This window comes from Ipomoea triloba, chromosome 11 (genome assembly GCF_003576645.1).
Source record: "Ipomoea triloba cultivar NCNSP0323 chromosome 11, ASM357664v1".
Taxonomy (NCBI): Eukaryota; Viridiplantae; Streptophyta; class Magnoliopsida; order Solanales; family Convolvulaceae; genus Ipomoea; species Ipomoea triloba.
The window spans coordinates 6,408,267-6,424,885 of NC_044926.1; the positions used below are offsets into that span (position 1 = coordinate 6,408,267).

Here is a 16,619-nt window from a genome sequence, read left to right on the forward strand (position 1 = left end):
CCCGGTTGTATTTTCGCTCTTAGTTTACTTATCGAACTTACATTGTTTTGCCTATGTATCGAGACTTGGGGATTCTTACTTAACAGTTGGTATCATCAAAACCTATTACATGATGTTCCTAACACTATATTCCTCGTTATAGTACAATCTCCGTTACAACAAGCTCCTTTGATCACCAAGCCCGGCAGCCTTGTTGTTGTAGGTTTTTCAACTTCCTTCAAGTTTACTCCGCCTCTTTCTACTTCACTTGTAGAGATGGTTGAATAGATGTGATGATTCTCCAACTTGAAATTATTGTACTTTGCTTCCTTGATCAACTTCTTAATCTCACAAGAACTTCCAAACAAATCTGAATATCACTTAATAAGCTTATGAATATCAATCACACTAAAAGTTTTTCACTTGAATGACAATATTTCGCGTAATTCAACCTCTTCACAATGAAAAGGGACAAGGGTATTTATAGGTGGAATTTCAGATCCGTTGGAGGGAGATTGAAATTCATAACCTATTGTCCAGTGTGTCATATCCAATGGGTAGTATTTTCTCCTTTTTTAGAATGTCAGTACTTTCTAGCCGTTTGTCCACTTTTGTGCAAGGACAAATTGCCTTTTGTCCCTCAAAAAGGTGACGATCATTAAATGCTCCTTGGGATCGTTGCATAGGACCCAAAATGACATTCAGTTATACCCATTCTCAAGTCAACAGATAAGACAACTTATCAGAGAATGTCTTTGCCCCGGTCATAAAAGAAAATGATTGACTTTATCATTTCTCTTAAACTCCTCGAGTCAATCACACTATTGATTGCTCGGTCATGAGTGCTCGGCCCTTCCAAGTTTCGACCTAAGATCCTAGTCTTTGGTTCCTCAAGTCTTCGTGTCTTCGAGTCTTCGGCTCTTCGGATGGAACACTTCTTCGATCGAAGACTTCATGTCTCCGGTATGTAAGACTCAGATCCTTAGTAAGGCAAGGATAGTTAAGGATTCGGTTACCTTACAAGACTAAGACAAAAACATAAGCTATTCTAAAGCATTTGCAAAAAGTTAGGGGTCTCCTCGTAAAGTTTGGTATCATCAAAATCAACAACTCGGGGTTCCTAACAAATATTAACTCACATTCTAAACTAATGAACAGTCCTTATTAATATAAGAATTTACCTNAGTTTGGTATCATCAAAATCAACAACTCGGGGTTCCTAACAAATATTAACTCACATTCTAAACTAATGAACAGTCCTTATTAATATAAGAATTTACCTATAAGAATAGTTTTCAAACAACCTTTCAAGTTTCAAGGTGATGGGGATATTGGGTGTGGGCTTGATTCATTGGGCTTGTGATGGTGGGCTGGGTTGAGGTGTCCACGGAAAAGTGGGCCCCGGACGGTCAGGGTGTCGCCGGCGAGGCGTCGACAGGCCGGCATGGCCGCCGGCGGGGGCGCTGGCAGCGCCCGGTCACGGCGCGCCCAGCGCACCCGGTGCGTGGCTGGGCCGTGACCTGGCGCCCCCTCGCGCCGGCCAGGCCGTGGCCTGGCGCCCCCCCTCCGTGCCGGCGGTGTTATAGGGGGTCGAGTGGGGTGGCGTGCGTGCGTGGACCACGTGGCGCGCGTGCGTGGACCACGTGGCGCGCGTGTGTGGACCACATGGCGCAAGGAGCTGGAGTGAGATCTTGGAGCGTACGCGTGGGCGAATCTGAGAGGAGGGGGGCCAGTATAAATAGAGGGGTTCGGGTACTCATCAGACACATCAAATACACGGCAAAAATACTACGGTCTAGTGGTATCGCCTCTTACTCTCAACCCCTGTCACGGGTTCGATTCTTGTAGTCACTTTTGTAACTGGGCTCCAATTTGTTAGACCCAACACCCCCTATCCGGTTTATGGTGGACCCGATCCGTTAAAACCATCATTTGCACCATCTGTGGGTACTGATACTAAAAGTCCGTGTTCTTTACACAACCCCTCAAGGGTTGGTTCTTCAAGTCAAGTCATATTTCTGAGTTGGTTCCTTGTACAATGGTTGTTCCACCTACTGAACAGCCAGGGGACCCGGCCCCTGGGAGAAACGGAGGAGGAGACGAAGTATTGGTTTCGGTCCGAGCGGAGGAGCATCCTACCCTCCCAGAGGGCAGAGGACACGGGGATCGCGCTGCACAAGGCCGCCAACCTAGTGCGGCCAAACCCTCTAATGGAAGGCGACAGGACATCATTGTTTCTCGACCTTCCCAAATAGACGTGCGGGGGAGACACGTATCGGGGGATATTAGTTTGGAAGGAGAGGGCGAAAGTGTTTATCGCTCGATGGAACGTTGGGCTAACCGACGAACCGACCCCCGCGAGGACTGGATCCGCAGAATCGACGCGAAAATGGAAGAGTTAATCTAAGGAAAGAATTGGGAAACCATCCGGTCGTACCCAAGATAACAATCACCCCACCATTCACCCCGGAGATCAAGGGCTAACCTCTCCCGCCTAACTTCAAACCGCCCAATGTGAGAAGGTTCGATGGAACCGGTGACCCGCAAGAACACATATTGTCATACCAGGCCACCATGATGCTGATGGGGTCGTCCGAGGCAGCCATGTGCCGAGCCTTCTTCTCCACGTTGGCAGGAGGAGCCCAGCGTTGGTTCACCAACCTCCCTAGTGGATCGATAGGTTCTTTTCACGAATTGGCGATGAAATTCATTACCTGCTTCATGCGGGGGAGGAGGAGTAAAAAACATTTCACACACCTCGCAAGCTTAAAGCAAGGAAAGGATGAGACCCTGATGGAATTCCTTGTCCATTGGCGAACGGAGGAGGCCGAAGTGGACGACATGGATGACAGGTCGGGCATTGCCATGTTCATCTCCGCCCTAAGAGCGGGGGACCTATATAAAAGCCTACGCCGCAAAACGCCGAGGACCTACACGTCGTTGATGATAAAAGCCAACCGTTATGCGGAGGCGGAGGAAGCGAACCGCCTAAAATACCTAGAGGAGGAAGGGAGCAAGAGGTCGCGAACGGAAGGGTCCTCGAAGTCCGAGGGTAGCATGACTTCCCACCCCCGAAGGGGCAGGGAAGAAGGGAAAACCAACACAGGGAACAAGTCCCAGGCGGGTTCCCGCATGCCACCCTGGGCACCAGCACCCCCCTCGGACAGGACGCCTCACTTGGTACCGTTCACTCCTCTGAGAGACCCGCCAAACGACATATTGGCTTATGCCGAAGAATGTCACATGGTGAGAACACCGGACCCGCGCCCCGATCCCCCAGGGGTGGACATGTCAAAATATTGCAAATACCATCGTTGCCATGGGCACAACACGAACGACTGCCAAGCGTGGAAGAAAGAAATAGAGAGACTGATACAGGCCGGCAAGTTAGGTAACTTTATAGATTGGGACAGGATGGCCAGAAGGGACACGCGGGGAAGGGGCGCAACACCCCAAATACAGCAAAACGGGAAAGAAAAGGATAGAGACGAATCCAATCGACCAGTAATTAATGTCATATTTGGAGGGGAAGCCTTGGGGGAACAGGCCTTCGTGGGGGCCGTCGATGACCGCCCGACCACGAAGAAGCCCCGACGGGAGCCCATCTGGTTCTCGGACAAAGACCTTCCTGCGAGCTCAACGGCCCCGAAGGACGCCCTCGTGATCTCGATGGTGGTTAACGGTGCTTGGGTAAAGAAGCGCTAGTCGACACCGGAAGCAGCATCAACGTCATGTACCATGACGTATTCTTGAAGCTGGGACTCAGCGAGGACCAGCTTACACCCGTACGAACCCCGTTGGCCGGATTCACTAGAGATACGGTGGCCGGATTCACTAGGGTACAACTTGAGCACGCCAGAATAGATAATTCTTATAAGCTAATAGTTTCCTAACTTTTTTTTATATTTGTCCTTATTATTTTAAATAAATGACATCATTTATCCTTCTCAATTAAAATCTTTTGTCTTTTTCTCTTCTCCTATATATATTAATATTTATCCATTATTATTATTATTATTATTATTATTATTATTTTAAGATTGGTTATCATATATATATATATATATATATATATATATGCGCGCGGGGGGAGGGGGGGTCGTGTGTCCACATTGATGTTATTATGGACACATTTGCACTCATAATTATATTCGGAAGAATTTACAAGATGACATGATGTTTAATGTGCTAATAGTTTCATTTCAAACTGTTAAATTTTAATAGGTAAACAAACCTATTTAAATTTAAAACTATTTAAATTTTATGAAGATATCATTTTTAGTCTTTTATATTTATTAGGATATCAAAAAATTAATTTTACCAAAAACTTTTAATCATAATTAGCTACATTAATAACTCTTCAATTTTTAGATTCTAGCTTATAGATTTTTAGCTTGCAACTACATTTTCAGCTAGGTGTGCCAAGCATAGCCTACCACATCAATTCTCCGACCAAGTATTGTGAGATTAAGCCCGGCCTTACCACTTACCAAAAGCTATAGCTAGTAGATCCAACACAACTTTATTTCCTTATAAACCCGTCATCATATTTTTGAGACACCAAAGTGCTGGATTTGACCTTTAAACCCTTTATCGGCTTGAAAGGTATCCTTCAATATAATATTTGCACAATCAAGATATCTTTTTCAATTTATACAGATGAATATGTTATTGATTGGATCCCGGGAGTCAAAAGTATTCATCTAAGCTTAATCCCAACCACGGCTTGGTCGCCCGATCCAAATGACCCAATAATTGACTACATGATTTCTCAAGTTTCAAGAAGCTACAAAGCTTTCGCTGTCATATTTCACACATTTGATGAGCTAGAACCCGAGGTGTGTGATATCTGCTATTTTGTACAATTATTCACCCCTTATTCTAGTTGTTTTGAAGGTTATTTTCTGTATCCTAGTGAAATTGGGAATTGTTTGTGTGTTATATTGTCCAAGTGTTGAATTATCTACAAGGAACAACAAAGGAAGAATATTGGAACATTTTGGACAAGTTCTGGAAGAAAAGGGAATTACAAGGAAGAATACAAGTTAGAAAAGAATTGGAAGTTGCCTAATGGGCCAATGCCCATCTACCTCCTATATATTTGACCTATTTTCTACAATTGAGAAAGTTTTTCCCTTACAGAGTTCTGAACCCTAGCTTTTAGTTTATATTTCCCCAACATAGTTTAGACTAGTTTTACATTAGATTATTTTATTTCAAGATTGGAATCAAAGATTGAAGTTGAATTTGTTATTTATCATATAACTTTCTTTTCCCTTTTATTTCTTATAATGTTTATGGTTATTTATTCTTGCTTTGTTGTGCTTACTCCCATCATGCGGGAGTAATTCGTTTATGGGTTTGGATTAGGGGTTCATTGTTAATCTTGATTTTCAATTTATGATTAATTGCATAAAGGGATTGAATCTTGTACCTAGGGTTTATGTTGATTTGGGGATTTCTTTGTACTTGTTATTGATTGATGGCCACAATTAATTGCTAGTCTGGGAGAGGGATTCATTACAACGAAAGTTGGGTGGAGACCTCGAGCCTTACCAATTTCAACCTAATTTTCCTGCTATGAAAGTAGAGGTAATTTTGGGGGCTTACAATGCTTAGGTGTTTAAGGTTATAATTGATGCATCACGACAGTGGGGCAATTGCAGCCTAATTCTCTTATTGATTACGAAAGTAGCTGAGTAGAATTCTTTTGTGCATTGCCCATATATCCCTTGGTTAATTATTCTTTCCCTAATCCTGAGTTGGTTGGAACATCAAGATTACAACCCCTAATCTGGCACATACCTTTTATCATATAGTTTTCACCTTAATTCATTGCTTTCTTTTATTCCACATCATTCAGTCTTTGTTACTTGGATTCTATAAATCCATATACTCTAGTGCCTGGTAATTCACATAGTTTCGTGCCATAACCCCAATCCTCAGCGGAAGGACATTACACCCTTTTTACACTCATCATTTGTGCTCATCAGTGTGCAACGCATTGTGTTCTATGTTCAATCGAGCCTACGCTATTAGACCCATTCCAATGCTTCTCAAGGGTTTTCCAGAAAATGAAATCAACAAAATTGAATGTCATATGTGGAAAGAAGAAGATTGTTTTTTGTGGCTGGATTCTAAAAATCCAAAATCGATAGTTTATGTAAACTTTGGTAGCTTGGCAGTTACCAGCCCTGATAAGGTGGTAGAGTTGGCAATTGGCCTATGCAAAAGCCAGCAAAACTTCTTGTGGATCATCCGCCCCGAACTCATTTCCGGCGGCGACTGGTCTGCAATTCTCTCTCCCGAGTTTATGGATACGATCAAGGGCGGCGGCAAAGGCTATGTGGTGGGTTGGTGCGATCAAGAACAAGTGTTGAACCACCCTTCCATCGGAGGGTTCTTAAGTCACTGTGGATGGAATTCAATTGTAGAAAGTATAACTGCGGGAGTGGCAATGATTTGTTGGTCATGTTTTGCCGAACAACAAATAAATCGATTGTGTTGTTGCTCTCAATGGGGGTTTGGTCTAGAGATAGACCTTGATGTTAATAGAGAGAATGTTGAAAGTGTCGTGAGAGAGCTAATGGAAGGAGAAAAGGGCAGAGAGGTGAAGCAGAAGGCAATGTTTTGGAAGAAGAGAGGTGAGGCAGCCACGGCAATGGGAGGCTCATCATTTGTGAATTTGGATAAGTTGATTGGGCAAATATTGTTGAGTGATGGCTGACAAATGACAATTTTCAAATTGTGTTTAAGAGGCCTGGGAATTCAACTATTTTATATTTTAAAGTTTAGTTCTACTTTTTAAATAAGTGATTACGTTATTTGCATTTTTGTAAGTTGTGATAAATTAAATAATCTGAAATTGCAACATTTTTAATATTACTTTGCATTGTAGTATCTGTTCATGTATACTTTCTCAACTAGTTGAAACACAAAGTACCGCTGTATGTGTTGTCCCTTTCTTTGTTGTCCTTCTAAAGGTCACAACCAAATATTAATTAGATGAAAGGGACCATATCTATTAGTCTATTACTTGGGCCAGCATATATAAGATTTATGGAGCAAGCTTACTATATTAAGGGTTGGTGGCGACCACCTATCTTGCTGGCCATACACTCTACCTTGCCACCTTGTTCCAATAATTAACAAAGTCTTTAAGATCCCTTTATTTTTATTGAAAAACTTATGAATTAGATGAAATATAAATTTTACAAAAGCAGGCAAAAAAGAATTAAAGAGTATTAGTTTATATGCTTGTAAATTAAAAATGAGAGAAAAATAAAATTAAAAAAAAAAAGCTTTTAAATGTTTTATAACATCTCATTTTAAACTTGTAAATTCTTACTAGAACAATCTTATAATTTATTGATAGTTTAAAATAAATTATAAAGTCTGTTAAATTGAGTTCTGAAAGCTATATAAGAATTAATTTTGGTTGTTCAATATCTCCAACTTTAATTTGTTGTGTGACCACTTGAAACTTAATTGTCATAATCTTCTCCCAGATTTCACCCATCTGACCAGTTGAGTTGTCCATGCGGGCACTTGGTTGTCATAATCTTGTTGATACAATTTAATGCGTGCAATATGTAGATAGGCCTTGAGAAACAAAAGTATGTTATAATTAATAAAAGAGAATTAGAAAAAAAAAAAATAATCTGATATAATTGAATAATTCCTCAGTATAAAAGTTAAGGTAGAGTACACTTTAGTAGTAACTAGAGACACTATATCTAACTTCTATTGATAGTGAAATTTGTTTGGTAGCCTCTAGCTAAGATCTTATAATTTTTTGTCTAAGTAGACTTTGATGTGTTCTTTCTATTAAGTTAATTTTTCTTTTTTCTAATGTTGGTATATTATTTTGTGTTATATGTTAAATTTTGACATATTAAAGTGAGGGTAAGTTTGACGTACTTCTGGTGGGAGTGGCTTATATGTTGGCCTTCTCGGTTTGAGTCGGTCAACTATGAACAACCTAAGACTATTTTAGGTCTTTTTCTCAGCTAAGGTCACAATGTAGAATTTAAATACCTAGCACACACCCTCAAATAGTAACAGTAGTAAGTTTTTCTCGTCATCCACAAAACAAGAGGTGCCAAGTAAATTTGTCCCAATAGTAGATGGCCCAGGGTGTGCATTAAAAAAACAAAATTTACCTCCAATAATGTATGTATGTAAGACAAACAACTTTGTACATATGAAATGCAAATCAGCACTAATAATTGATCACGTGTAACCTGTGTCTGCAGATAGGGAGCCATTGGGGCATATATACAGGCTGGCTAAATAGAGCATGGGGCATATATAAAAGAATTTTAGCCCTAAGATTGATCCTAATTCGTAGTTCTCTTCCGCAAATTAAGGTAAGATAAAGAGGATAATTGCGAATTGGGATTGATCTTAGGACTTAAATCTCTTTATTCATACTCAAATTGAGATCTTAAGTTGAAAAGAATGAAAATACCCTTAAAATTTTTAAATTTTGTCATGTCTTAAACGGAGGGGTGATCGGTGTGATAAATTTTGGCACTAAAACAATATCGTGGATGAAAATTGGTACTAAAATAATAGTCGTGGAAGAAAATTTGTAGGAATTAAACATTTGGATCAAAACTGTTATTTTGCTAAACTTGAGATCAAAATTAGTATTTGCTCTTTTTGAGAAGCTGGACTTAACCTTTTAAGCCCTTTACCGACCTCAGCCCGATAGGTATCCTCCAATATAATATCTATACTATTAATAAAAATAATATCCTAAATTTTAACTTCCTGCCCAAAACAGACCTATAATATTATGGTTTGCGTAATATTGTAAAATATCGTAATACAATTCCTATCGCTAATACAATTGTAAATTAAAATAGAATTCCTAATAAAATATATTCTTCCCTACGTTCCTATTCGTAATACAATTCTAGACTAGAATAACTAATGGTAATAATTCAGTATATATATTTCTCTACAATGCAATCTATATTTATTAATAAAAACAATATCCTAAGTTTTAACTTCCCGCCCAAAACAGACCTATAATATTATGGTTTGCGTAATATTGTAAAATATGGTAATACAATTCCTATCGCTAATACAATTGTAAATTAAAATAAAATTTCTAATAAAATATATTCTTCCCTACGTTCCTATTCGTAATACAATTCTAAACTAGAATTGCTAATGGTAATAATTCAGTATATATATTTCTCTATAATGCAATCTATACTATTAATAAAAACAATATCCTAAATTTTAACTTCCCGCCCAAAACAGACCTATAATATTATGGTTTGCGTAATATTGTAAAATATGGTAATACAATTCCTATCGCTAATACAATTGTAAATTAAAATAGAATTCCTAATAAAATATATATTCTTCCCTACGTTCTTATTCGTAATACAATTCTAGACTAGAATTACTAATGGTAATAATTCAGTATATAAATTTCTCTGCAATGCAATCTATATATATATATATATCTATACTATTAATAAAAACAATATCCTAAATTTTAACTTCCCGCCCAAAACAGACCTATAATATTATGGTTTGCGTAATATTGTAAAATATGGTAATATAATTCCTATCACTAATACAATTGTAAATCTATACTATTAATAAAAACAATATCCTCAGTTTTAAATTCCCACCCAAAACAGACCTATAATATTATGGTTTGCGTAATATTGTAAAATATGGTAATACAATTCCTATCGCTAATCCAATTGTAAATTAAAATAGAATTCCTAATAAAATGTATTCTTCCCTACGTTCCTATTCGTAATACAATTCTAGACTAGAATTACTAATGGCAATAATTCAGTATATATATTTCTCTGCAATGCAATCTATACTATCTATCTATATCTATTCTATACTATTAATAAAAACAATATCCTCAGTTTTAACTTCCCGCCCAAAACAGACCTATAATATTATGGTTTGCGTAATATCGTAAAATATGGCAATACAATTCCTATCGCTAATACAATTGTAAATTAAAATAGAATTCCTAATAAAATATATTTTTCCCTACGTTCCTATTCGTAATACAATTCTAGACTAGAATTAGTAATGGTAATAATTCAGTATATATATTTCTCTGCAATGCAATCTATACTATCTATCTATATCTATTCTATACTATTAATAAAAACAATATCCTCAGTTTTAACTTCCCGCCCAAAACAGACCTATAATATTTTGGTTTGCGTAATATTGTAACATATGGTAATACAATTCCTATCGCTAATACAATTGTAAATTAAAATAGAATTCCTAATAAAATATATTTTTCCCTACGTTCCTATTCGTAATACAATTCTAGACTAGAATTACTAATGGTAATAATTCAGTATATAAATTTCTCTGCAATGCAATCTATATATATATATCTATACTATTAATAAAAACAATATCCTCAGTTTTAACTTTCCGCCCAAAACAGACCTATAATATTTTGGTATGCGTAATATTGTAAAATATGGTATTACAATTCCTATCGCTAATACAATTGTAAATTAAAATAGAATTCCTAATAAAATATATTTTTCCCTACGTTCCTATTCGTAATACAATTCTAGACTAGAATTACTAATGGTAATAATTCAGTATATATATTTCTCTGCAATGCAATCTATACTATCTATCTATATCTATTCTATACTATTAATAAAAACAATATCCTCAGTTTTAACTTCCCGCCCAAAACAGACCTATAATATTTTGGTTTGCGTAATATTGTAACATATGGTAATACAATTCCTATCGCTAATACAATTGTAAATTAAAATAGAATTCCTAATAAAATATATTCTTCCCTACGTTCCTATTCGTAATACAATTCTAGACTAGAATTACTAATGGTAATAATTCAGTATATATATTTCTCTGCAATTCAATCTATACTATTAATAAAAACAATATCCTAAGTTTTAACTTCCCGCCCAAAACAGACCTATAATATTATGGTTTGCGTAATATTCTAAAATATGGTAATACAATTGTAAATTAAAATAGAATTCCTAATAAAATATATATTCTTCCCTACGTTCTTATTCGTAATACAATTCTAGACTAGAATTGCTAATGGTAATAATTCAGTATATATATTTCTCTACAATGCAATCTATACTATTAATAAAAACAATATCCTAAATTTTATCTTCCCGCCCAAAACAGACCTATAATATTATGGTTTGCGTAATATTGTAAAATATGGTAATATAATTCCTATCACTAATACAATTGTAAATCTATACTATTAATAAAATCAATATCCTCAGTTTTAAATTCCCACCCAAAACAGACCTATAATATTATGGTTTGCGTAATATTGTAAAATATGGTAATACAATTCCTATCGCTAATCGTAATATTGTAAAATATGGTAATACAATTCCTATCGCTAATACAATTGTAAAAACAATATCCTATGTTTTAACTTGCCGCCCAAAACAGACCTATAATATTATGGTTTGCGTAATATCGTAAAATATGGCAATACAATTCCTATCTCTAATACAATTGTAAATCTATACTATTAATAAAATCAATATCCTCAGTTTTAAATTCCCGCCCAAAACATACCTATAATATTATGGTTTGCGTAATATTGTAAAATATGGTAATACAATTTCTATCGCTAATCTATACTATTAATAAAAACAATATCCTAAATTTTAACTTCCCGCCCAAAACAGACCTATAATATTATGGTTTGCGTAATATTGTAAAATATGGAGACCTATAATATTATGGTTTGCGTAATATTGTAAAATATGGTGACCTATAATATTATGGTTTGCGTAATATTGTAAAATATGGTAATATATAATATTATGGTTTGCGTAATATTGTAAAATATGGTAATACAATTCATTATGGTTTGCGTAATATTGTAAAATATGGTAATACAATTCTATCGCTAATACAATTGTAAATTAAAATAGAATTCCTAATAAAATATATTTTTCCCTACGTTCCTATTCGTAATACAATTCTAGACTAGAATTGCTAATGGTAATAATTCAGTATATATATTTCTCTGCAATGCAATCTATACTATTAATAAAAATAATATCCTCAGTTTTAACTTCCCGCCCAAAACAGACCTATAATATTTTGGTATGCGTAATATTGTAAAATATGGTATTACAATTCCTATCGCTAATACAATTGTAAATTAAAATAGAATTCCTAATAAAATATATTTTTCCCTACGTTCCTATTCGTAATACAATTCTAGACTAGAATTAGTAATGGTAATAATTCAGTATATATATTTCTCTGCAATGCAATCTATACTATCTATCTATATCTATTCTATACTATTAATAAAAACAATATCCTCAGTTTTAACTTCCCGCCCAAAACAGACCTATAATATTATGGTTTGCGTAATATTGTAAAATATGGTAATACAATTCTATCGCTAATACAATTGTAAATTAAAATAGAATTCCTAATAAAATATATTTTTCCCTACGTTCCTATTCGTAATACAATTCTAGACTAGAATTACTAATGGTAATAATTCAGTATATAAATTTCTCTGCAATGCAATCTATATATATATATATCTATACTATTAATAAAAACAATATCCTCAGTTTTAACTTTCCGCCCAAAACAGACCTATAATATTTTGGTATGCGTAATATTGTGCCCAAAACAGACCTATAATATTTTGGTATGCGTAATATTGTAAAATATGGTATTACAATTCCTATCGGTATGCGTAATATTGTAAAATATGGTATTACAATTCCTATCACTAATACAATTGTAAATTAAAATAGAATTCCTAATAAAATATATTTTTCCGTACATTCCTATTCGTAATACAATTCTAGACTAGAATTAGTAATGGTAATAATTCAGTATATATATTTCTCTGCAATGCAATCTATACTATCTATCTATATCTATTCTATACTATTAATAAAAACAATATCCTCAGTTTTAACTTCCCGCCCAAAACAGACCTATAATATTTTGGTGTGCGTAATATTGTAACATATGGTAATACAATTCCTATCGCTAATACAATTGTAAATTAAAATAGAATTCCTAATAAAATATATTCTTCTCTACGTTCCTATTCGTAATACAATTTTAGACTAGAATTGCTAATGGTAATAATTCAGTATATATATTTCTCTGCAATGCACTCTATCTATACTATTTATAAAAACAATATCCTCAGTTTTAACTTCTCGCCCAAAACAGACCTATAATATTATGGTTTGCGTAATATTGTAAAATATGGTAATGCAATTCCTATCCCTAATACAATTGTAAATTAAAATAGAATTCCTAATAAAATATATTATTCCCTACATTCATATTCGTAATACAATTCTAGACTAGAATTACTAATGGAAATAATTCAGTATATATATTTCTCTGCAATGCAATCTATACTATTAATAAAAATAATATCCTCAGTTTTAACTTCCCGCCCAAAACAGACCTATAATATTTTGGTGTGTGTAATATTGTAAAATATGGTAATACAATACCTATCGCTAATACAATTGTAAATTAAAATAGAATTCCTAATAAAATATATTTTTCCCTACGTTCCTATTCGTAATACAATTCTAGACTAGAATTACTAATGGTAATAATTCAGTATATATATTTCGCTGCAATGCAATCTATCTATACTATTAATAAAAATAATATCCTCAGTTTTAACTTCCCGCCCAAAACAGACCGATTTTGCGTAATATTGTAAAAAATATGAAAATTTGGAATAATTCAACCCGCAAGGCCAACCAATTTTCTGAACGACTTCGTGCATGCAGGTGTCGGCGCACGAGTCAAGCCTTTTTAAGTTTATTTTGGGATTTTATTTGCACCCCCCTTCGCGCAAGAGGAAGCCTCTATGCTATACAATTCAATAAGCCTTAGAAAAACTGTTGTATATGTAGTGGTGCAAACCACTTCTCAAACCAATGTGGGACAAAAGTTAATTGAAAGGTTTTTCTCTATATTTTTCTAACTCAAATGGGTCAACTTTGAGAACCAATTTCTCATTCACCCATTATCAGTTTTGAGCGTACAATATATCAATCTTTTCGTCTAACTACGAAGAACACGAATCCACTTTGACCCGACCCAAATCGAAAGTGGACGCCACATATATTTGTACCACAATATTGCCAGTAAAATGCCATTTTATGCTAATTTTTTTCCAACAGTTATTTGTCCAGAGAATATCAACGTGTTGAAGGAGGAAGATGATATATACTGAAGGGCAATATCATCTTCACTATATATCATCTTCTTCCTCCAACACAACGCTCTACGGTCAACTAACAATTACTCAACTGATTATCCCATTACTCCCATGTAAATTTTTCTCTAATATAGTTATACTTACTGAATATCAAAATATAAGTGTACCTCAAGATCTTGCAATAACTAACCGACAAGTAATTAAATTAATGAATATGATGCAATAATGTAAATTATCTACCTATTGCATTTATACACTTATTTTAGAACACTGAATTTTTGTGATATTTGTTGCATGCAAGGAAGCCTCATACTATAATTGCATTTATACACTTATTCATACTCATATTCGATGTTATAATTTATATAATTGTATATCGATTCAAATATTTCTTAAAATATTATAACAAATTCATTCCATGCAACGCACGGGTGAAAATACTAGTTGATATAATAGGGATAAAATACACTTTTGGCTCCCCCTCTAATTTTTTTAAAACAATCTATTATGTTTATATTAAGTGAACTCAAAATATATATTAAAGTTTAAATTAATTAAATAGAAAGAAATAAACCAAATAATTAAAGTCACCATTTTCTTTTTATCTTATTTCTTTTATCAAGATTTTAATAAGGGAGGGCATCAAATATCCATTTTGTTTTTAAAAAAAATCTCCAAATTTGAGATATATGCTTTAGTTTTATTAGTTATGTTGATTAATTAATTAATGATTTATTGTGTGTTTTAATTATTTATTTACACTTTGAAGATGTACATTTGAATTGCTTGTTTAAATAATTAGTTTTGAAATTGACAAAAATTAATATCGATTGTTTAATTCGTGATATTGATTTTTGTCTTTATCTCTCAAATTTTGAAATATTGTTAATCAGTAAAATGAATATCAATTAATTATGAAAAAATTTGGTGTCAAAATAATTGACAAAACATTTTATTTGATAAAAATTGACAATTTCTACTATACTAATAAGAGACAAAGAAAGTTAGGTTTGGATAGAAAAAATTATTGTCAAATTATTAAATCAAATGAATGGTTCATGTAAATGTACAATTGATACATGTTAAAGGTTATAAATGCACAATTGATACATGTTAGAATATTGGCTAAATTATTTGTCACACATTAGGCTAAGTTTAAGTTTGAATTATTATTTTTTAAACTGCCTGGACTTGTTTCTGGAACTATGTCAGAACCTGGTACAGTATGAAGGCTAAATCTTTCTTTAGTTTGAGCTATTATTTTGGAAATGATTCAAATATGTGATGATGAGAAATTGATGGACAGTTGGCATCTGAAAAGTAGCAGTAAAATGGTTATTTGGTTTGATGAGAACCGTGTTTGTATTAATTCAGAACTTCAATACAAGTGTTCAGAAGATCAGGTATATATACAAGAGAGTCATAATCAGACTAGGAAAGAGAATTGTAATCTAACTCAAATGTGTAGAGTCCTAATACGCCCCCTCAAGCACAGGGAATGGTAGTAACATGTAGCTTGTCTCTTATAAAGAAAAAGCGTGGTCCAGGAAGAGCCTTGGTGAATATGTCAGCAAGTTGATATTTCGTAGAGATGAAATTTACCTGGATTTCACCTGAGGCAACTTTGTCTCTAACAAAGTGATAATCAATTTCAACATGTTTTGTGCGGGCATGAAATATTGGATTAGAACACATGTAGGTTGCACCTAGATTATCACACCACAACTTTGGAACAGAGATACCTGGCACATTAAGTTCACGAAGTAGAGAGACAATCCACACCACTTCAGCACAAACATCTGCTAGAGCCTTGTACTCTGCTTCTGTAGAGGATCTGACCACAGAACAAAACCCCAACAAAGAACAACGACAAAACAATGCGAAGTGCCGGAAAAAAATCTGTAAAAAAAAAATTAACAACCTACCTCGACCAGCCACCGCCTGCCCAGACCTCTCCAGACAAAATCGAGACCCACCGCCCTCTGCCATCGCTGCGCCGGTGAACCGCCGATAAACCTATCGTAGACCGCCGAAGAGACCGAAGTATTCAGCCAATGAATTTAAACAAGAAGGAACTGAATAGTCAATATTTGCCTTGTTTAGGGAATCCGAAAAATCTGCTGACTGCAATTAAAACCCTAAGCAAAGACAAAACTACCCTCCAACCCTTGATCCACACACGAAAATTCCCTAAATAAATAAAACAACTAATTAAAATAATACCTAAATCTACCCATTAATTTTATCGGATCAATGGCTAATATGAATCCTAAGAATCCTCTATAATCTACTAGTACTCACCTGAATACAATTATATATATATATATATATATATATATATATAACGAATCTCCCTAAAATGTACACGTATTTTGTTTTCATTACACTCACG

General features: G+C 34.7%; 2 protein-coding genes across 2 annotated transcripts; both read left to right on the top strand.

Moving 5' to 3' along the window:
* The first annotated feature begins 2,553 nt into the window (after nucleotides 1–2,553).
* Nucleotides 2,554–3,684, top strand: LOC115995836. The gene has a single exon (XM_031234987.1). The coding sequence runs from the start codon at nucleotides 2,554–2,556 to the stop codon at nucleotides 3,682–3,684; it is 1,131 nt and encodes a 376-aa protein (XP_031090847.1).
* Nucleotides 3,685–6,079: 2,395 nt separating this feature from the next.
* LOC115995837 (7-deoxyloganetin glucosyltransferase-like) lies at nucleotides 6,080–6,706 on the top strand. The gene has a single exon (XM_031234988.1). The coding sequence runs from the start codon at nucleotides 6,080–6,082 to the stop codon at nucleotides 6,704–6,706; it is 627 nt and encodes a 208-aa protein (XP_031090848.1).
* Nucleotides 6,707–16,619: the final 9,913 nt, after the last annotated feature.